The 22,236-nt window shown below is 49.5% G+C and overlaps 1 protein-coding gene across 1 annotated transcript in view; it reads right to left on the reverse strand.

The window, feature by feature from the left end:
- Positions 1 to 22,236, reverse strand: part of Cabin1 (calcineurin binding protein 1) — a 142,239-nt gene that overhangs the window by 12,160 nt on the left and 107,843 nt on the right. Inside the window, exons 29-32 of the mRNA XM_090320076.1 lie at positions 5,273 to 5,436; positions 4,054 to 4,150; positions 2,536 to 3,216; positions 44 to 118 (exon numbers count right to left, since the gene is read on the reverse strand). Coding sequence (XP_090176202.1) covers positions 44 to 118; positions 2,536 to 3,216; positions 4,054 to 4,150; positions 5,273 to 5,436 — 1,017 coding nt within the window. The remainder of the gene's footprint in view (positions 1 to 43; positions 119 to 2,535; positions 3,217 to 4,053; positions 4,151 to 5,272; positions 5,437 to 22,236) is intronic.

Consider the following 22,236-nt stretch of genomic DNA (forward strand, 5'->3'; position numbering starts at 1 on the left):
GCCTAGGTGATAGGCAGACCCTGAATGACTGGCTCCAGCTTACCTGTCTCTGGGCAGCGGCCCCAAGGTGGACTTGACAGAACTTCACAGCCTGCTCCAGAGCAGCCTCCTCATCCACCTGAAAAAGGAGATGCTCAAAATCAGAGGAACTGGGTCATGGTGCTTTGGCTTCCTTCCAGTCATATTTGTTTGGCAGCACAGATCAGAGGGTATAGGTAGGGGGCTGGGAAGAACTCTACTCAGTGCAGAACATTCTCACCACTGACCAAATCCAGAGCTCCCAGGTCTGTCTTCCAGGTGAAAACTCTAGCTGAGGGCGCATGTACCAACTACTGGTATCAGGACTTGGGGCCAGCCATCCTTCTGACCACATGAAGTTACTTTCTGTGGCCATTTACTTTTGTTCACAAGAGCTAAGGGTGGCAAAGAAACTCAGACTGGACCAGTTAAGCCTCCAAATTTGCCTGAGAGCTGGGTGTGGTGGTGTACATCCATAATCCCAGCACTAGGAACTAGAAATAGGAAAACAGAAAGTTCCAGACCAAGTCAGGCATGGTGGCTCACACCTGTAATCCTAGCTACTCAGGAAGCTGAGATCTGAGGCTCCAGGTTCAAAAGCCGTTGAAATTCTTATCTCCAATTAACCACTAGAAAATGGGGAAGTAGGGCTGTGGCTCCAGGGGTAGGGTGGTAGTTGAGGGTTAGGGATAGGGCCTAGGCCCAGAGTTCAAGCCCCACGACTGACCAAAAAAAAAAAAAAAAAAAAAAAGTTCCATGCTACTCTAGGCTATATAGTTGTTTTTTTGAGATCCTTTTCTCAAAACAAAAAATTTAGTTGATTTGAGATTCTACCTTATTCCTGTTAGACCCAGCAATTCCACTACTTGGCATTTACCCAAATGCTCATAAACAAGGATATAATAAAGCTACGAGCACCACTATGTTCACTGCACCACTATTTACCAGAACAAAGATATGGAACCAACCCAGATGCCCCTCAGCTGGTTATGGGATCAACTAGGACTCTAACTGAGATTTATACACAGTGGAATTCTATGCTGCCAGTAGAAAGAATGACATTGCCTCATTTGTAAGGAAATGGAAAGACCTGGAAAAAATCATATTAAGTGAAGTAAGCCAGACCCAAAGGAACACAGGCTCAATGGTTTCCCTCATTTGTAATAATTAGTACACATCTAGGACTTTCCTAGCAGAGGATTACAATAGCTCAAAGCCTGGGTACATAAGGTCATAGATGATGAGACTAAATGACAGGATCTCTAGGATATGGAAACAAGAGCTTTATCTTGTGTGATTGTTGTTCTTAATGTACTATGTTATTTCTCATCTTTTTTTTTTGCCTTTGGTCAATCTCATATTGTTACTGTATCTGACTGTTACCTGGTATACTGTATATATATTTGTTTATTTGAAATAGGAAGGCGAAAGAGGAAAATAAGATGATTTGGAAGGGATGAGGGGAGGGAAATGGATACAAAAGCATGAGAAGGGGTATCAATGTATGAGAAATAATGCACCTACTACCTGGCGAATGTAACTGTAACCCCTATACATTACCCTGACAATAAAAACAACAACAACAACAACAACAACAAAAATTTTAATTGAAGCCCAGTTGCTTCTAGGTATGGTTTCTAAGGCAGGCAGATTTCTGAGCTTCTTGTCTACTTGAATGGCAGGATGGAGGACTATGATCCAAGTATGAGAGGCATTTTAGAAGTCCAGGTCTCAATGGTGGGGAAAGTCTGATGGTGATAGCTTTGGGCCATGCTAGACATGTTCTAGAGCCCAAGAGTTCAAGGTACAGGGACTTCAGTGCAAGACTCAGGAGGTGAAGGGATCATGCTTGACAAGCAGTAGGTAGGGCTTGAGGTAGATGGCTGTATATGGCCATCAAGTCAGGGAAGGCGGCTCACTACAGGGAAAGGACAGCCTCACTACCAGCAAGAAAAACAGCAGCACAAAATGGAAGTTAGTACTTGACATTTAGGACAAATAGTTTACAACGGATGGTTACCCACTTACACTAGTTAGTGAAATTCTGATTTTTCTTCTTATAGAATTATTTTAAGAGGAGAACAATGTATATGTCTATATAAGACAATAATAATGGGGCTGGGAGTGTGGCTTATTGATAGAGTGCTTGCCTAGCAATGCACAAAGCCCTGAGTCTGATTCCTCGGTACCACATACACAGAAAAAGCTAGTAATGGTGCAGTGGCTCAAGTGGTAGAGCGCTAGCCTTGAGAAAGCTCAAGGATAGTACCCAGGCTCTGAGTTCAAGCTCCAGGACTGGAAAAAAAAATCCTTAAAGTATATGTTTCAAACTTCATTGTTTTGCTTTCTCATTGTAGAAAGTCTCAAAAGCAAAAACCCTAGAGTGTACAGAGGGGATGTAGTGGGTGTGATAACTGAAACCCACCCCAGGGGCAGGCTCCAGTACATCTGGACACTCAGGAGTGAGCCTCATGGAGAAGAGAAACCAAGAACATAGTTGCTGTTGTGGACACCTACCTGTTTGATGAGCATGTAGGTCTCTGACATGATCCTCTCAATTCGGCCCAGGTCATAGGCCACACCCTTCTGGCCTTGCTGCCACACTCGGTAGGCATCTAGGAGGAGGGTCTTGCCTGACTCAGTATCCTCCAGAAGCTTCCTCTTACGGCTGGGTCGTGGCGGTGTCTCTTCGAGGTGGCTGCAAGCTCTGGCCCCAGTGGCAGTGGTGGGAGCAGTTGCAGTGGTGGGGGTTGGGGGTCCTGGGGTGAGTGGAATAGGTTGATGCCTAGCACTAATACTCAGCTCCTCCAAAGAAAGCTCAGCAGGTCGACTCTCTGGGTCTCGGTCCCTTGGCGGATGGCCCAGCAGCAGGGGCAATGGCCGTTCCAAGTCTATGCGGCAAATGGTGGCCTCACCTGTGTCCATGGGCTCAGTGGACCCCATTCGTGGGCTCTCTCTGTTCTTCTGCTCCCCACCCTGGCCTGCACTGACTACTGCATCCAAGGGAATAGGCTGGTGACTGAGGGTGCTCACTGTACCCCCTGGCTCAGGCTCTGGTCCTGAGCCATCACTCAGAGGGGACTTCTTGGGGTGAGGGAGTTTCTCCTGGTCATCCTCAGGACTGGTCTTATGTGAGATGTCGGTGGTCATTCTGGCTCTGGAGAAGCCAGAGGCCTTGGGCCCTGGGCGTTCTGATCCCTGCAAAGAAACCAGAGACAAGACACTGGGGTCTCCCCATTGCTTAAAAGTACCTCCAGGGCTCCACCCAATGAAAGTCTTAGCTATGGACATCCGCTCTACTAATTGGTCAGAGCTTGGCCTCAGTTATCAGAGGAAGAACTTGGGCCCAGAGACCTGTCCTGTGCACCCTAATGTCCACAACAATGGCAGTTAGAGGAGCCAATGGGGCCCTTATTTGCTGCCCACGTGACAAGCCTGGCTCTAGCTGGGATGTGACTGCCTGGCTCTCCTATGGAGTAGTGATGAAAACCTCAGGAGGACTGGGGGCCATTGCTGGGTGTGCTTATTGCACAGCCGAGTCTTTCTGGCCTTGTGCATGAGGTCCATCGGAGGGGTGAATGCTAAGCAGCTGCATCAAGCCCCAGCTACCCACCCCACTGGACATGCATTCTAGAGGTGGCAAACAGGGCTCCCAGCAACCCACCCACTGAGGAGTTACTTCAGTTCCTGAGTCTCTGAGGCAGGCTGTGAAGTGGGGCTGTGCTGCACCTGTCTGGAGGATGGAAGATGCACATAATGTGCTCACAAGCCTGGCTTCACCTGCTGGGGGGCTCGGCCACATGGTCGGTCAGCATCACACTCTTCAATCATCAAGCATGTTGGGGCCTCACTAACTATTGAGTATACATTGTTCCAGCTGACTTAGCTGGCCTAGCAGTGGGGTTCAGGCTGGGTACTGCTTCCCCAGTGGGGACAGAGGGACCTGCTCAACATGCAAGTACATCAGGCACACTGCCTGGGGAGAGCCTTAAAGTACATTTTATGGGTCATGGAGAGGGGCACTGGACAACATACCTCTGTGAGTTCACTCAGTGTGTCCTCCAGCACCTTCACAGTAAGGATGAAGGCCCGCTGTGCCAAGACCTGGCGGTCAGCATCTCGCAGATATTTCCTTTGATCACCCAGAGATGGCCAGGATGAATGAGAGGGTCAGACACCACATAATGCTGCTGGGTAGTAGCCCAGGACCCCATCCCTGCCCTGAAAATGTGTGTATCCCTGTGTCCAATCTTTTTTTTTGAGGTCTGCCTTTTTTCTTTTTTTCTGGTGAGACATGGAGCTTAAACTCTGGGGCTGGGCGCTGTCTCTGAGCTCATCAGCTCAAGGCTAACACCCTACCCCTGAGCCACAGCCCCAATTCCCATTTTCTAGTGATTAATTGGAGATGAGTCATACATTCTTTAGTGCCTGGGTTGGTTTTGAGCCGAGATCCTCAAATCTCAGCCTCCTGAGTAGCTAGGATTACAACCGTGAGCCACCATGCTTGGCTGAAGTCTGCTTCTCTGAAGGTCTCCCCACTGCATTCTATTTTACACAATCAACAGGTCTCTGAGTTGACTCCACCTGGCTGTACTGAGCTCTTTGGACTAGATGGAGCTTGGAGGGCTGCAGGGGGCTGGCCCTGCCTGCTGCTCAGGGGTGGAATGAGGGAGGCAAAGTTCTTTCTCCTCAGGCCTATCTTCCTGAGCATGTGGCATACCACCTGACATGCCATAGTGAATAAAAGTGGAACGCAAAGCAGTGCAGGAATAAGAGGTTGGTACTTCAGCCTGAGGCTTCACTGCTTTGCATCTCCTGGAAACCTTTACCCCTGCATGTAGCAGATGTTGTGCCCCACCCTTCTGGCTGAGGGATTCCTGTTTCTTGTTGAGACCTGGGTATCACTGTTGCCCACCATTGGCCGATTATTGGCCTTTGCCTCAGGTGCTACACATTTTCCTCACCACCTTATAGTGTCTCTGAGAGTTCCAGGCTAGACAGAGGGAAAGGCTAAGTTGTCCCAGGTCTCAATGTAGAAACTACATTGTTGAACCCAGGGTGCTTGAAGGTAGGAGTGGTGCCCTATGGGTTCTATGCTGAAACAGGGAAGTCATTGAGGAGAAACTGGTGGCTGGGGCTTCCAGGCCGGTGGGCTCAGGACTAAACTGAAGCAGTGAAAATACCTCCCTGGTGGATGGCCTGGTGATGGCATCCGAGTCATGTGCTAGGTTATGTGTGTGGGTGGCCTACTCACTTGCCCTGGTCTGGGGTCCGCTGCAGCATAGAGGACACCTTCAGCAGGGTGCTGTGGTCCCGGAGCTGGGCCAGCACCTTGAGCAGTAGCACGATGGAACGGTTCATGTGCCAGGCGAAGCTGCCTGGCCGGTCAATCTCATCCACGGGGATCCGCCAGATGCCCTGTGGGACAGGTCCAATGGGTTGTGAGGAGGACTGTGGTGGTCAGAATTTCCTCTAGAATATGCCAGAGGCATACTGCCCAAGTGGAGACTACTTGGCCCTTTATAGAAGAGATGCATGACTGCCTCAACTTATTCTCTCCTTACCAATGGTGGCAGACAAGACACACGTGGTTCTGGCTATATGGTGTACTGGACCTGTTCCCTACAATGGCACTCAGGCGAAGAGCAGGCCTCTCTGCACAGGGTCAACCAAGCCATATGCCCAACTCTCAGAGGCAGAACTGCTAAGTGAAAGGGGGCCATGAAGACCTCTGGCAGCTGCTACGGACAGGTTCTGATGTGGCCCTGCTCTCATGTACATCATTCCTAGAGGTCTTAGAAAATCACTCGCAGCCCCTAGGATGCCAGGGCTCCCACTACCTCAGGGACAACAGTTTGTTCTGGCAACAGCTCCCCTCTTCCTGCTCTTGGCCAATGCCTCAATACTGTGGCATCAGGTATCTCCTATAGCGGTGATAACCAGCATGGCATCTGACAACTTGGGGCCCAGTGAAAGTGTAAAGCGAGGCCGAGATGAAAGTAGGAAGGAATAATGAGTAAAGGAATATTAAGAAGGCCTGACTTTGGCACAGTACCTCAAGGGCCTGGAAAGAATGAGTAAGTTTCCAGATGGGTCCCTGTAGCCAATCACTGGAACAATTATTGCTTAGAATGGATTGGTGCTACAAGTGACATGGCCTTCTCTTCCTCCTCCTGGCATGGGCTAGGTCCATATCAGGCTGCAATATGGCATTCTAGGGACCTCGGTTACCAGCCATGGGACCTCATGTGTGTCTAGGTGCCGCTCCTCACCAGAGAGGGTAATCCACATTCTGTGTGAGGTGCAGGTGAGACCTGTAGACTTACAGGTCTCAGAATGAGAAAAGACACGGAGGTATATACCCTGTTCCAGACAGTCATTCAAGAATGTCTGGAATATCCCTGGGTTTTACCGAATCCCCCTTCCTGTGCAGAGCTCCTGATGACATAAGGCTGTTCTCCCTGGATTTGGTGTGTCCTGTCTGCCTGCTTATTAGAGGATGAATAAAAGAACTTCATTTGTTCTTCTGAACTGCTTTGAGAGAGACAGAGAGAGAGAGAGAGAGAGAGAGAGAGAGAGAGAGAGAGAGAGAGAGAGAGAGAGAGAGAGAAAGAGAGAGAGAGAGAGAGAGAGTGTGTGTGTGTGTGTGTGTGTGTGTGTGTGTGTGTGTGTGTGTGTAAAAGCTGACTTTTCCAGTTTTCCTCTGGTAGTATCCCAGAGGCAGAGAGGTAGCCCTGCTTCCTCACATTCCCCTGGGCCTCCACACAAGTGGGGGTGGGGCCCAGGCACTAGGAGGCTTGGGGAGAAGGAAGAGAGGAAGAGGAGAAGGACAGAACAGGGGTGCTAGGAACCTCAGGTACCTGCTGGCATTTCAAAGGCTCCTTCCAAGCCTTAGGGTAAAATAGGTTGAAGGGTTTCCCAGGCCCTAATGCTTATCTAAACCCCAATACTACCAAGCCTCAGCTATACATCTGGGGAGCTAACTAATTCTGGAGGGAGCATGTTTCAGCTTATTAAGTGTTAACTAGTAGAAAAGAGGCAACTCAGGTGGGTTTATAACTAGGAGTGTGTCCTACATTGGGTAGGCCTACTTTTCTTCAGTTCTGGGTCGCAAAGACCTCAATTTACCTGGCAGAACAGGCCAGGCATTCAGATTGAGAAGGGCTTTCTGCATCTGGCTAGCTCTTGGACCAGACCAAAGCCACCTCACCCCTCTTGCTAGTGAAAAAGCAGGCCAAGAAGGTGATGTCAGAGATAAGCCACACTTGGTTTACTTAACAAAGTGGTTAGAGATGTACAGCAGATTTTGTAAATGGTGAGGGGCATGGGAGCACAGAGATTCTGCAGAGAAGAACTTCTGATTCTTGCTCCCAAGTTCAAGATGGAAGATATATACGTGTGTTCAGGTAAAGCCCCAGAGTCATCCACACGTCTGCTGGAATATCTAGAATATTTACAGGGATGTTTCTGAAGCAGCTGGACCATGCTGGCCAAGCTTCATGCCCTGTCTCTGCTTGGTCTCTATTGCCAAACAGTTGGCACTGGGCTCCCATTCTTACCCACTGACTTTTGGGCCAAAGGCTTGCTGTGCTAGAGATGGAAGGAAAGGACAGGCAATTAAAGTCTTCCTTCTAGGCAAGGACCCGACCCCTTTGCTGGCAACAGAAAGCCTCACAGGAGAAAAATGACAGATTTAAGGAGAAAAAGAAACATACATAAGGCAGAAGTTCTTAAAGACAATTGCTTTTCAACAAACTGGATCTGTCAGCAGTAGAAACCCATGTAGGCAGATACTCCTCTGCCCTGCTCTCGGTCACTGGTCACATGGCCTAAATCTGTGAGCACTTGGATGCTAACAACAAAATTCATATACCAGGAAACCTGTGTTGTGTCACACATTCTAGCATGTGGTTTGAATCCCTATCTCCTGATTTGTTTAGTAACATAATACTATGTATTTCAGAAAGGACAGATCATACAAATCAGGTAATGAGTCTATGGAAAACCAGAAGGGAATGAAGGATACCCTAACAAATGCCCTAAGCTAGTTCTAGAGGCATGAAATGCAGCATTTTATAGCTGCAGGGTTTTGCTTTCATTGTGGCTCATTTCTTGGCCTTTCCCTGGGAACAGTGGTATTCAAAGATACAGTTCCTTGGGATCTGATTGGTTTGATTGTCCTTGTTCACTCATTTGCTGTCCATTTACATGCCATAGCATATGGCTCCTGAGTTTAGTGGGCACTGAATATCATTCCCTCCCCTGTTCCTGAAATGAGTTCATTTCCTCTCACTCTCACAGTTGAGCCCTGATCTGTCTACCCACCAGTCATGGAGTTGTAGCCAGCAGGTAAGCCCAGGATCTCAGTCAGGCTTCCCTCTTCTAGCAGAAGTCCTTAGTAACACCACCTCCTCCGCTTAGTGTGGAACACTGTGCGGAATGGAAGGTAAGCCACTAAGGGTAGGGTTGATTCTGTGGCTATGAGGATAGCCATTTGAGACAGCTGGTCTGAGAGAACAAAAACATTGGGGAAGGGGGGAAGCAAGCCAACAATCCACCTCACCTGAGCTAGGTAGAGCCAGGTTTCTGTATTTGCTGCTCATGGATGATCTAGCCCTTCTTGTATAGGAAAAAGGAGGAGCCAAGACCAACTTCCTCTAACTACTGCACCTACACATGACTTATGCATGGCTATGAAGTCCCAGAGGGAGCCAAGGTATTGTGCCAGCTTCATGGAGATAGACATCTGGCAAGTAAAGACACCTGTTCCTGCATCTTCCTTATCATGGGCCACATGAGAAGAGGCATGAGGCTCAGCCCCCTGGCACCTCCTTAGAAGACACAGATGTGGGTCTCGGGGGGGAGGGGGTGATTGACGTGGGTGAGGAGCCAGGAGTAAGCAGAAGGGGAGCTAAGTCAAGCCCGATGAGAAGAGTGTGGGCAGCAGTGCCTGAAAGGAGACCTGCTGAGAGCAGATGGAGGGAGGCCAGCACTGGGTGCTGACACTCCCACAGAATTCAAAGGACTGGATGGAGTGAGATCACAGATTTGAGAGAGCCAAGAGCAGAAGCAGGAGCCAGAGTACCAGACAGTCCCATGAAGAGAGCCCTCCCCTCGGACTGTCCTCCCCACCTCTGCAGGCATACGCACACATACTCTCTTAAGCTCTGCCCCCACTTTGGGCTGGGCTCCTTGGTGGCCAGTGCAGCTGGAATAATGCTTGCAAGAGAGCGCCAAGGGCAATTGGAGACCCACACTGGTAGCCTCAGAGCACTTAAAACCATGAGACTGTACTCAAGCCTCTTCCTGCATGCCAAGTCATCACCCCAAGTACTCAGCCTACCCCACCCCTCAAGAGTGGTTCTGGGCTACTCAATGGCAGATGAGGTTACAGAGACAGACTATAACAACTTAAATAATTTATAGAGTCCCAGACTCTGGGCTGAGGGTTTAATGCAAGTTCCTAAACCCTTCCCACAGCCTTGAGTATCCTCCCACTGCTATAGAGGCACTGGAGTTCTATAAGCTACAAGCACAGGCGGGCAATCCTAGGGGTCTAGTGAGAGTGAGCACAGTCACTGTGATTTGGGGGCCCCCAAATTGTTCCCTTTCAGCTGAAAGCCGGGTAAGTGGAGGTGGTAGGGTGTTGTGGCCTGGTGTTAATGCCCAAAACATCCTGTCCAAAACCAGGTGTAAGTAGTTCATACTTATAATCCTAGCTACTCAGTAGTATGAGGCCTGAAGTTCAAAGTCACCTTTGGCAGAAAAAGTCTTTGAGATCCTATGTACAATTAATCACAAAGTAACATACTAGAGGTGTAGCTTAAGTGGTAGAGTATCAGCTGTGGTGAAGAAAGCCAAGCAAAGTGGGTAACAATGGCTAAAGCCTGTAATCCTAACTCAGGAGGCTAAAATCTGAGGATTCCAGAAGCCAGCCTGGGAAGAAAAATCCCCTAGACTCTTTGTTTGTCCCTTATGGAGCTTGAACTCAGGGCCTGGGCACTTCCGTGAGCTCCTCTGCTCAAGGCTAGCACTCTACTACTTTGAGCCACAGCTATTCTTCTGGATTCTGAGTGGTTAACTGAAGAGGTTCATGGGGACTTTCCTACCTGGGCTGTCTTCAAACCATAATCCGCAGCTCTCAGCCTCCTAAGTAGCTAGGATTACAGACATGAGCTACTGGCATCTGGCCCCCTAGAGTCTCATTTCCAACTAGCCAGCAAAATCCTGGAAGTAAAGCTGTCACTAAAGTGGTAGAGTGCCAGCCTTCAGCTCTCAGTTAAAGACCCAGTATCAGCACAACAAGAAAAAAAAAAAAAAAAAGCCAAGCAAGAGAATGAAGGTCTGAGTTTAAGCCCTGGTACTGAGGTAGGGGAAGGAATACTATCCATTCACAAGAGGACTAGAAAGCATGGGGGTTCTAGAAGGGAGGAATTTGGAGCCTGGTGAGCTGGTGAGGGAGAGTCCACTCATGGGAATCTTGGTGGATAGGACTGTACCTAGGAAGAAAAGAGATGGAAATGGCTCTTGCCACTATGTAGACAGCTGGTCAAACCTGTGCTTGGGCTTACAGCTTATATTATCTCCTGCATACTGTGGCTTGTGGCCTAGGCTCTTTTTGTCCTAGATCCCCTGGTCACCCACACTCACTAAGCGATGAGATAGACAGGAGGGGCTTGATGCACACTCCTGCATCCCTGTGACCCTGGACCACAGCATGGCTGTTAGGATATAGCCTCTTCACTCAGCCCATGCCAATGCATCCTGGTAGTCTGAGACCACAATTTCAAACCCTGCTCTGGTTCTCACAGTATTCCCACCTCTCTCCTCTGAGCTAGTCTCATCTGTCACCTTTACAAATCCCACTTTTTGGTTATGGACTCTCCTAGAACTCTCCTCTTTATGCCTCTAAAGGCATAAAGATCCCCTGGGAAAACAAATGCCTTTGGAAATGCCAGAACAGGAAAGGAAGAGGGGGGCAAAGGCTGTAACCCAGTCAAAGCTGAACTAAGTTGGGAAGGGAATAAAAAAAAACACACTATACACCCACAATGCCAGGGACACTCTAAGTATATAACCAACCCAGCACTTGTCTCCCAGAGAAGAAAACTAAATTCAAATGACCTGCTCAGGCTGACCGTAGGCCCCCAAAGTAGGAACACATTGAGTCTCTCCCCATACTCTCACTCCCATAGAAACAAGTTGGCAATGAAGCCTCCATTTTACATGCATACATATGGAAGCAGTAACAAACAACCATTTGTGAATCAGACCAGGAGTCCCAGCACTAGACAATCATGAGTTAGAAGGCCTGCCAATGAATGAGGTGGCTAATAGGTGGCCAGTGTCTTCCATTAGCACCCTCAGATGCCTCAGTCAAAATTAAGCACACTGAATTCTGTTCTAGGAAATGGCCTCCAGCCTTGGTCCTCCCAGAACTCAGCTTATCTGCTCTCATCATCCTTTGCTGCTACCCCCACAGGACTTAGATATGGCTCCTTCCCCTAATCTGCCACTTTTAGGGTTCTGCTCAGTGTGTGCTAGGCAAAGCTCAAGCAAGAAGGCAGTAGAGGGAGTAGTCCCTAAAAGGTTAAGGAGCTAGCGGGGCACCACAGAGAGACAACAAAGAGACAAGGCAATGAACTGCTTATGAGGGGATATAGGGTATTCAGCTGGATATGAAAACAGCTTGACTGTTGGGGAGCTAGCAAAAAAAAACTCTCCATTCTCCAGGGATTTCCCATCCCAGGATTCCTGAGTCTGCATGGGGCCTTCTCAGGCCCCGTCCAGCCTACTGGGTACTGCTCACCAGGTTGCCCCTAGCATGACCTCAACAGCGAATCCCAAGGTCTTGAACCTTGGTTAAAATACCAGTTTCAGCCTCTAGACTGAGCTGCCCAGAGATGTACAGGCAGGAGTGGCTGCATTGATTCTGGCTTGTATTAAACCTGAGACTTACGACTTGATAGTAAAGCTCCTGAGGAAAAGGAAGCCCAAAGACAAGCTAGGGGCCAGGAAAAAATAGAGACTGCAGCTGATTGCCTATCTTTCTCACAGGCATGTTGCTCAGAAAAGGAATGTTCTGGGTCAAAAATCTCAACTCTGGTTTTCAAGTCCCTTTAACCTTAGTGTGAGTTAAGTTCTATGAACTCAAGGAGTACTTCCTGTGCTCCTAGAGCTACATCTGGGCTTGTCCTTCCTAGGATACAGGGAGCCCCAATACCTCATGATTCAGGATGGTGGAATAGAAGGAAGGCTTGTTTGAGTAATGGGTCCAGAGAACAAGGATTCTCAGATGTGTTCTGGGGAAAAGCCAGAAGAAGCTGGAAAAGGAGCCTCTGCTGGGCAGGTGGGAAATGGGCAGCTGAGCTGGTTGATTATCCTAGAGACAGTAGGCCCTACCACCCAGGGTATCCATAGGGAGCACATAATTTTTATCTGAATGTTTAACTTAGTACCTAAATCATCTACTTAAAACACCTGTTTAAAACAACCACAGAGCACTTTTCACCACAGAGGATACTGTCAGCATCTGGGTTGTCTCCCCAGAAAAACTCTGGGCTGAACATCTTCCTTATAGAGTTCCCTTAACTCTACTTAGGACCACTAGTAGGGGCCAAGGGAAAGGGCATGCAGCAGTAGGCTGGATTCCTGTAGGTGAGATTTGGGTGTCTAAGCTAACACATTGGCGGATGTCCACAGCAAGATGGGTGATCAAGGCTTCCCAGACAACTAAGCTTCAATAGCGTCTTCACTACTCACTATGAGTACCCAAGGGAGTGCCAGCTCCCTGGCAGAGGGATTCCTACAGGCCTTCCTGGCATGAGCACAGTTGTGATTCAGTGCCCAGAACAGGCGAGGGTGGGGAGCATGTTGGCATCCCATTCTCAGAAGCAGCAGGCATGGGATATAGGAGCAGGCTGTTGCTAACTAAGGACCAGCTGGTGAGTGGTGGCTGGAGCTAGACAGCAATGAAGACTGTCAGCAGGGTTGAGATCAGGGGCCTTTTTAATTCTTTCTCCAGAAGCGTAAAACTTTCTATGGATACAGGACAGCCTCAGAGCCAACAATCCACCTCAAGCTGAATCAGAATCTGGACAATGGGCAGCAAAATCAGGAGTAGTTGTGGGGAAACTACCAGAATCCTCTAGCCTTAGGAATCACCTGGCACCCCCAAACCCATACAGCAAATCACTCAAACAGCAGAAGGCTGAGAAAGGAGAGGTTAGAGTATGATAGATTTGGTGTAGTGTCTGTATGCCTGAGGCCAACTTCCTCCGAGTCCTACCATACTCACAGGGTGCCCACCCAGCTTCTCCAACACATGATTTCACTTGCAGCTCTGTGGGAGAGGAGACTACTTAAGTGAAGCGGAGACTACAGCAGAACTCAGCTTACCAGGTTCTTTGTGCCCTACTCCACTTGCCCTAAGGATAGAAAGGGCTTGAGGTAGTAAGTACCCCATCACTGGTCCTTTCTGGGACCCTCTAGCTCGGGACTCCTGGAATTTGGGCCCAAATCTGTTTCCAGGCAGTTTCCCTATCATTTTAATGTCCAGAGGAGCTAGGGGTTCCCACCCCTCAGGCAGCACTTTAGTTCTGGGCCTAACGGGGGAGTGGGAAAAACAGGCCAGATCGAAAACTCCTGGAGGCAGGAAGTTTCCACAGTCTACCTCAAAGCCATCTGGGAAAACCTCTCGGGCGAAAGGGTTACGCAAAGGCCACCAGGGGCGCCAGGCCCCCTCTCCCGCCCCCATGCGGCTCTGGTTGTCCAGGCGGGGCTTCTAAGGACAAGGGATTCCCTGTGCCATCACAGGTAATGAGTCCTCCAACAACGCATGAAGGGGTCTGGGGAAGCCTGCAATTTGCCTGCATCTGGCGCCTGGCGTTTCCAGCTTCTTCTGCCAAGTAAGACAGCGCGCACTAGGTCCCCTCCCCCTCCCGGGAAAAGCAGCACCGACAAACAACCCGAGTGCGTGGGGAGAGCCCAGGGGCCAGCCCCGCCCCCACGCACCAGCCCACGCCCTGGACCGGTACGACCCCTCCTCTCCAACCTCGCCCCTGCTACTCTGGATGCTCAGTGCAAGGACCTGGCCTGGCGCGGAGCTCTAAGCCGGCGGGCACTCACAAAGTGCTGGCACCATCTTCCCGCCCCCGCACACAGCTATTTATAGCTATGGAAGCGCCACGCCTGGGTGCCGCTGCCCACCCGGCCTGGTGGCCCGCTCACCATCCCCGGGAGCGGCTCCGCGCAGCTTCTCCTCAGCGCCTTCTGCCGCGAAGTTGCTGGAGCGAGTGGCTTTCGCTTTTGCGCGGTGCGGCGCGGCGCAGCGCAGCGCGCACACCCCCGCGCTCCGGCTCCCAGCCCGGGCTCGGTCGGGCTGGGCTCGTCCGGGGCTCCCCGCGCCAGCGCGTGTGTGTACAGTCTCCACCAGCTTAGCCGCCCCCGCGTGCTGCCGCCTAGGCCGGGCTGGCTGCCCACCTGATGTGGAGTAGAGCACCAGCCCGGGCATGGGGGCGCCTCACCCTGCCGCTAGGGCGACTTCCTCCGCAGGGGAGTCGGAGAAACCACAGCCCGCGCGGGCTTCCTGCTGCACCCGAGGCACTGGGCAGCAGCTGGCCAAGCCCACCGGGGAAGGACTGAGCCAAAGAGCAGAAAAGCAGAAAGCTAGACAGGCAGGGAAGACGAGGTGGCCGTGCAGCCCTGGCCCCAGGACCCGCCCTTGGCTATGGGCAAGTTCCTACCCGCCGGCTCCGCCGTGGCATCTGTGCACAAGAGCTAGGGCGGGCGCTGGGCCATGTCCGCGGAGGCTCCCTAGCTCCAGCGGGCCCGGGGCGGGGCGGCAGAGTCGGATCGGGCGCCGTGCAGGCGCTTGTCTGGAAGCGGGCCCAGCAGTGCAACTGACTTTTGCCGGCCAATCCTGGTGGGATCTCTGGCCTGCCTGCCATGCAGCGGTAGGGGGCTGCCCATTTACCGCGGATATCTTGGGCACAGTTTCAGTGCAGTAAGCTCCGACAGGGCAAAGTGAGGCAGACAAGAGGAGGGGGGAGGCAGGGGATGGCAGTGGCTAGCTAACTACATACTAGGGCTGGGATGACAATGGCTGAGGCATTCAGAAGTTTGTACCCCATGGTGCCCTGTGATGAGCAGAGGTGTGGGTGTGGGGGGGGTGTAAAAAAAATGGCCACAATAGCCATACCACTCAGGATGACAGTGAAGAATTCTAGAGTGACATCCTTAAGGGTGAGGGGGGCAGAAGGAAGATGCCATGGGGAGTGCATTTTAGAGCTGGAAGGTCCTTTCTGAATGCAGTACTAGGCCCAGAAAGGTGGTGAGCTGGAGGGTCAGAGGCAGGGATGCTAAGCAGGGTAGATCTTAGGATCTTCTAGGACCCAATTGTTCCAAAAACAACACGAGCAGCTTCATTTAAGTCTTCTCTTGGGCTACATCTTATTTTCAGGGCTGGCCAGGATGCCCCCCTCCCATTCTGAACTACCCATGTCAATCTCCCAAGGACCACCTCTCTACCCCCCCCCCCACCCTTTCAGGCGCAGATACAACACTGGAGGGTAGACAGGGCTACCCTGGGTTGAATGCTGCGGGAGGCTAGGAGTGGTTTGGTGAGGGATTAAGTGAGCTTCTTCTACAGATAAAGAAAGGGTTAAGGAGGGCAAAATCTCCCACCAGAGAAAATGGCAGCACCCACAGCATTAGTATATACGTAGCATCTTCCTCCCAGTGAACTGTCTACCAAGTGTTGTCTGACCCTCCCACTTGCCTGAAGAGAATAAGGCAAGGCAGGGATGGGTCACCCTATGTAAGTTAGATGGAAGAATGCTGTTCCATAAGCTTTTTCTCATCACTTCAGCTGGGAGCTCTTCCACTCTCCACAACACCTGCCCAAAGGCCTAGATGCATTTGTCTAGTACCATTTGGCCTATCCTTTGGGGTGATTCCTGTCCACCAGTATTCCTAAGCTGTACCCTGTCAGCTGTTCCCAGTCTGAACAGGCCAGGGTCCAATCTGCGCCTTGTAGCATGCTTTACCTTCTGCCCTTGGAAGATGGCTTTCCTGCCCAGCACTGGAAGAAACAGGCATGGGCTTCTAGAAACCACTCACTTTCAGGGACATACATGAGTATAAGCCACCCATAGGTTATATAGGGAGGACAAGAGCTTTCAACTAAGTTATCCTATGGTAGGATCTCAAATAAGGACTTCTCGATCCAGCTGCCACTCAACTCACAGCCTCTCACAATCTCGTATTCTTGGTGTCACAGACACAATATACATGGGAACAGTTCAAAGCACCTGAGTTCTAGGGCATTATATAGCAATATGCCCAGTATGCCTAAAACCCATTACCAAGTGCTGGCTAGATCCAGAGTCCTCAGTTATTCGAGCAGACACTATCATTAGGTGCCAGAATGACACTTGCACCTTGCACACAGCTCATGATCTCACTTCATAGACTATCTACTTCCTGTAAGATCAAGTCAGACCAAAGGAAGCTGAGAACATGTGCTCATCACCCCCAGGCCAGGAAGAAGCTGTCATCAGTGGAACGAGTGTGGTTCTCTGGAAACTAGTACCCAGCACCCAGAAGGCCTACAGACCCACCACGAGCAGTACCCAGCTCTCCACAGCACACCTGCCCTGCCATACAGGCTTTGAAGGGGCAAATAGGCTCTCAAACACTGTGCCAGTACACTCTTACCCTCCCCGCACAGATGGATACACTGGGAGGAGAGAAGAGAGTGGGCCTGGTAGTCATAGCAAGAGGGAAGCCTGAGGTAGGTGAGGAACATCTGGAGGAACATCTGGAGAGACATCTCTGGGAGTCTGCTTATAAGGGCTCACAGACTTTTATTGGCTCTGATAACCCTGACCCTGCGGTACCCCAAGCCTTGGTACATGCTAGTGCTCTCCAAAGCCTTATGAGATAGTCATCTCTAGTTGAGGCCCACTGTGGGGAAGTTCCGCAAAAGCGAGGGTCACCTTTCTAGTCCCTCACCAAGGGGAAGTACTTGAGGTTCCTGGGCATGGGAGAGCACTGGGAGAGTCAAGTTGGTGGACCTGCCTACCCGGCATGCTTCACTTACTAGCACTTTAAGCAGGAGAGTTCCACAAACCTTAACTGCTCACAAAGACCTGAACTTCCAAAACCATACCACTGACCGTTTCCCGGGACAAACAGCTGCTCATCTATCTTAGGGCTATCCCTGAAGACATAAGATGCTGAAGGTTCCTTTCTGCCAGCTTTGAGGGTCCAGGAAATTAAGCTGTCATTACCATACTTGTTTGTGGGCCACAGGAGCCCCCTTACATGGCCACAGGCTTCCTTAGGAACAAGATTTGGCTTTTGATTCATGTGGTCAATAAGGTTTAAGTGAATTCTCAACTCCAGTGGTGGTAGGTTTCTGGTTTCATGAAGCTAAGGTCCAGATCACAAAGCTGGGTTGACTATACCAATGAAGAGCTATACTTGGTTCCTTTTTTTCCTATTCTTACCTCAACCCTCATAGTCTTTTTTTCGCCAGTCCTGAGGACTGAACCCAGGGTCTAAGCACTCTCCTTGGGCTTTCCTTAAGGCTAGTGCTCTACCACTTGAGCCACAGTATCATTTCCAGCTTTTCTATGTATGTGGAACCAAGGAATTGAACCCAGTTCTTCGTGCATGCTAGGTAAGCACTCTAAGCCAAACTCCCCCCGCTCCCTTCCAGACTTAGCTGGGATGAATTAATGCTGTGGCCACAATGCTCTTTCGTCCTAATTACCAGCCATGAAGACTGCCAGCCAGTTTGAGACATAGGCTTGGCTGCTGCTCACCTGTCTCTCTGATCAGAAATAATAACATGTTACAACAGAACAAAAGTCCCTCACTAGGTCTTACAGTTCCACACCATACAGTTTCTTCCTCCTCCCATCAGGGCCAACATAGGGTGAAATAGGCCTTTCCTACCCAGGCATCCAATACCCCCCCAAAGCTATGTGGCTTAGATGCCCCTGGCTCCCACTTGAATACCTCAAACAGCTTTTGGTACTCAGGTATTAAACCTACATTGCACAGCTGTGAGGCATCTGTAGATGTCACTACCTTGTGTGACATCTACCTGTGTTTCTCTGAGAGAAACACAGAGATGGAGAAAAGAAAAATGGCCTGCCTCAAGAACACCTCCAGCTATGGGCATGGCTCAAGTGCTAGGTCAATAGCCTAGCAAACATAAGATCCTAAATTCAAACCCCAGTATTACCCCCAGAAAATTCTTTTATGGAAGCATGGCACGAGTATCAGCTGTGAACAAGCAAGAACACCTCCAAGCTGCCACAATAGGGCTCAGCTCAAGGATCTGTGTTTTTTGGTCTAGGGCTGCATCTACCTCAGCAGATATCTGTGCTGTACGACAGTTGGCGGACATGAGGAGCTGACATATGTATTAGTACCAGGCCTTTCTGAGGGGAAAGGGATACCTTTCCCTATCACCTGGAGGCAAAGCCAGAATCTCAGCCATGAACCCCAAGGCTCTTGTGGGTATGAGACTTATCAGCTCAGCTCATCCAGCCAACTGCACATCAGATCACTGAAGTAACAAGGATGGGAGTGAAACAGAATGGCTTCCTGTGGAAAAAGCAGCAGGTATCTACTCCTTGTAGAAAGACTAGGGATTTTCCTACACAGTCGGATCAAGCAGAGAAGGATAAGTAGCCTACTGGAAGGAGCAAGGACAGCAGGGGTCTGAGGACAAGGGATACTAAGTGCAATGAGGCTGTATGTGGTATCAGGTGACCTCTGTGGAGAGAGAGAGAGGGTTAACAGACAAGGCCTGAAGAGGCCAACAAGCTCTGAGGCCTTCTGAGTGAGCTGGGAGACACAAACCATGACCATGAATGCCTGTTTAGAACAGAGTTGGTAGTGATATGGCCTGTGATAGTGGCAGCTGCATTGTAGGTCCATTTTTGTTCCTGCCCGCTGGTACCTTCCACTGCCCCAGGAAACCCTTACACCAACTTCCTTAGTTTTACCTCCTGGAATGCCTTCTCCCCAAGTAGGACCTAAATAGGCTCCCTGAGACTCTCAGAGTATGTTGGGAATATGGCTTAGTGGTAGAGTGCTTGCCGAGCATGCATGAAGACCTACATTCGATTCCTCAGCACCAAAAAAACAAAGAAGCTGGAAATGGAGCTGTTAGCCTTGAGCAACAGGACCAGGACATTTACACTGGGCTCCCCTGTGCCCCACCCCCACTTCAGGCTAGGAAGGTGGCCTGCTGCCCAAGCTCTACAATAGCTCACTCTCTGGAGGACTGCTAAGCTGCTTCCATTTCATCTCAGAAGAGAAGCTCAAATCCTAGAAAAGGAACATCTAACGTGAACAATAAGCAATCCAGGACAGCTATATATCTAATTCCTGGTCCCAAATGAATGGCTTTTGTGGGTTCTTCTGGTGTTGCAGTAGTGGGAAAATGAGGAAGCACTGAGAGACAAGGCTGTGACTTAGGATCTGAATGGTAACAATGGCCACAGCTCATGTCAGGTGTCTACTCCAGGTAGCTGTGAACAGGTATTCTGGTGGGCAGAGGCAAGGGATGATGCAGAGCTTACATTCCATTATTTCTTCCTATTCCAGTCCCTTGTGTACCTGAAGTGAACATACTCACCCACTAGCGGAGGGCTCCGTCCCAAATTTGCAAAGTTGCCTCCAAGCCAGAAGGACAAACTTAAGATGCAGTTCACTAAGGCCCAGGACCCTCAATTAAAGCACTGGGGTCTCCTACCCATGCTGTGAATTAATGGAGTGTAAGTGTCTACTCACCAGGAATGGGGTCATTCACTGAAAGCAGACACACTTGCTGGATGGCCTAGGACTCACTTGGAACTGGGTGCTCCCCATGAGCCAAGCCAAATATGTATTTGATTACCTAAAATAGGCATCCCCTCTTAGTCTTGAGGGCAAGGGGTCTTCTTAGTCTACCTTGATATTCTTCTAGGTCTCTCCAGTGTGTAGGGCCTTCTCTAAGCTATGTAATCCCTTGATCTCAGACAGTGCACCAACTGTAGTCATGAACTTAGTACCCTAAAATAGGCCTACTACTAAAGACAGAGCTGGCCTGCTAACAATGATAGTGACAGTGGTAACCCTGAAAGATGGGCCCATTCTGTCCCACCCACTGGTGCCTTCCCTTGCTCCCTGAGAGACCCTGAAACTTTATAATGTCTTCTTTGATTTCCCTCCTGGAAGGCTTTCTCCCCAGGCTAACAATCTGGTCAATTTCAAGATCAGGCTAGACCTTCACACATACTGCTATCCGCTCTTGCTAAAGACTGGCAGATTCCCCTCTCCTAGGTCTACAACATCCTGCAAAGTAGTTCTCTACAGGTACCTAAGCTAAAAGTTGGAAGTGATGGACTGGGAATGTGGCTTAATGGTAAAGTGTTTGCCTAGCATGCATTAAGCCCTGTATTCGATTCCTCAGCACCACATAACTAGGAAAAAGTTGGATGTGGTACTCAAGTGGCAGGGTGCCAATCTTGAGCAAAAGAAGTTCAGGGACAGTACCCAGGCCCCGAGTTCAAGGCCAGGACTGGCAAAAAAAAAAAAAAAAAGTTGGAATTGGTATTAGATAGTAAGGTTAAGGGCAGGGTTCTGAGCTTGTTATAACATCCTCTTCTTACTGCCATGACTGAGCATGGGGTGTTCTCTTGTCTTTTAAGGAGACCACAAGGCTCTTCATTTTCAGTCTTCCCTATAAAAGGCCCTCCAAGTAACCACCTTATTGGGTATCCCATGCCTCTAAGACCAGACCAGGATCATTCCCCACAAGAGAAATGATACCTTCCCTGGTTGAGCCATGAGTATGAGCTCAGGCCAGACCTGCAGTTCAAAGTTCTCCATCAATTCTGCATATGGCTGGGGAACATTTCTCCAGAAATAAGGTCCAGTGCAGATAGTGGCTACCTCCTGGTGAATGCTCCTACCGTCAAGGACCTCCATTTCGCAGGAGTGGAGTTTTCTTTGCAGCCAGAACTGGCCTATTTGATGGGCTCATTGAACAAGCAAATAGGGGAGACACATGGCAGTGTTTGAGGGATTACAGACTCTGTGCCTTGCCAGTGATAGACTAAGAACCACAGAGAAGTTTTTCTGTGGGAAAATTCCATGAGTTTTCACTTGATTTGATCTAAGACATATACATTTAGAGGTCATACTTTTAAAGTTTAGTTTAGCTTTTTGAGACAGGCTCTTACCACATGGCTCATATTACAGACTACTATGTGGTCTCAAATGCAAGATCCTCCTGATTTAGCCTCCAGAGTGCTACAATTATGAAAGAGCACTAGCAAGCTAGCTCAAAACGTTCTAAATATGTTAATATGTATATATACATATATACCTGTATATACACATATATACACACACACACACACATACACAGAGACAGACAAGTTTTCCCTTAGTAGACCAGTCTGGCCTATAACTTGCTACACAGCACAAGGTTAACCTTGAACTTGCAATCCTCAGCCTTCTAAATACTAGAACTATAAGCCACTGTGCCAAATTCAACCAAAACTTGTTTTTAACCACCCACATTCCCGCAGTTAGTTCCTTCAATGAGCCTTCCTAACTGGTCCTAAACTATTCCCCCTTCTCTACTGACCCTAGTAAGTCCTGGCACTGTGTGCCTTTATCTACGAGGTCCCTTCCTCACTACATGTTTATGGACACAATGCCCACTTATATTTTGTACAGTGTTCCTAAAAGGCCCTGGGACCAATAGCAGTAATGTTTTCTAAGTATTCTTATATGATTTTTTTTTTTGCCAGTCCTGGGCTTGGGTTCAGGGCCTGAGCACTATTCTTAGCTTTTCTCAAGGCCAGAGCTCTACCACTGGAGTCACTTTGGGCTTTTTTCTATGTATGTGGTGCTGAGGAATTGAACCTGGGTCTTTGTGCATGCTAGGCAAGCACTCTTACTACTAGGCCAAACTCTCATATGATTCTTGTCATGGCTCTGAAGCAAGTCAGTCCATTCTGCAGATGAAGAAAATAAGCCTTATAAATACTGACTAGCTGCCCAAAGTCACCCAGCAATATGGATGGAGCCTGATGTACACGGGGCATGAGACCAACTAGGTTGTGTAAAGAGGGAGGGAACTCCTCTAGACCAGAAGAGTGAAAGAACATGTACCACAGAGGCCCAAGTATGTGATAGAGACCTTAG

Source organism: Megascapheus bottae, chromosome 28 (genome assembly GCF_031878675.1).
Source record: "Megascapheus bottae isolate mThoBot1 chromosome 28, mThoBot2.hap1, whole genome shotgun sequence".
Taxonomy (NCBI): domain Eukaryota; kingdom Metazoa; phylum Chordata; class Mammalia; order Rodentia; family Geomyidae; genus Megascapheus; species Megascapheus bottae.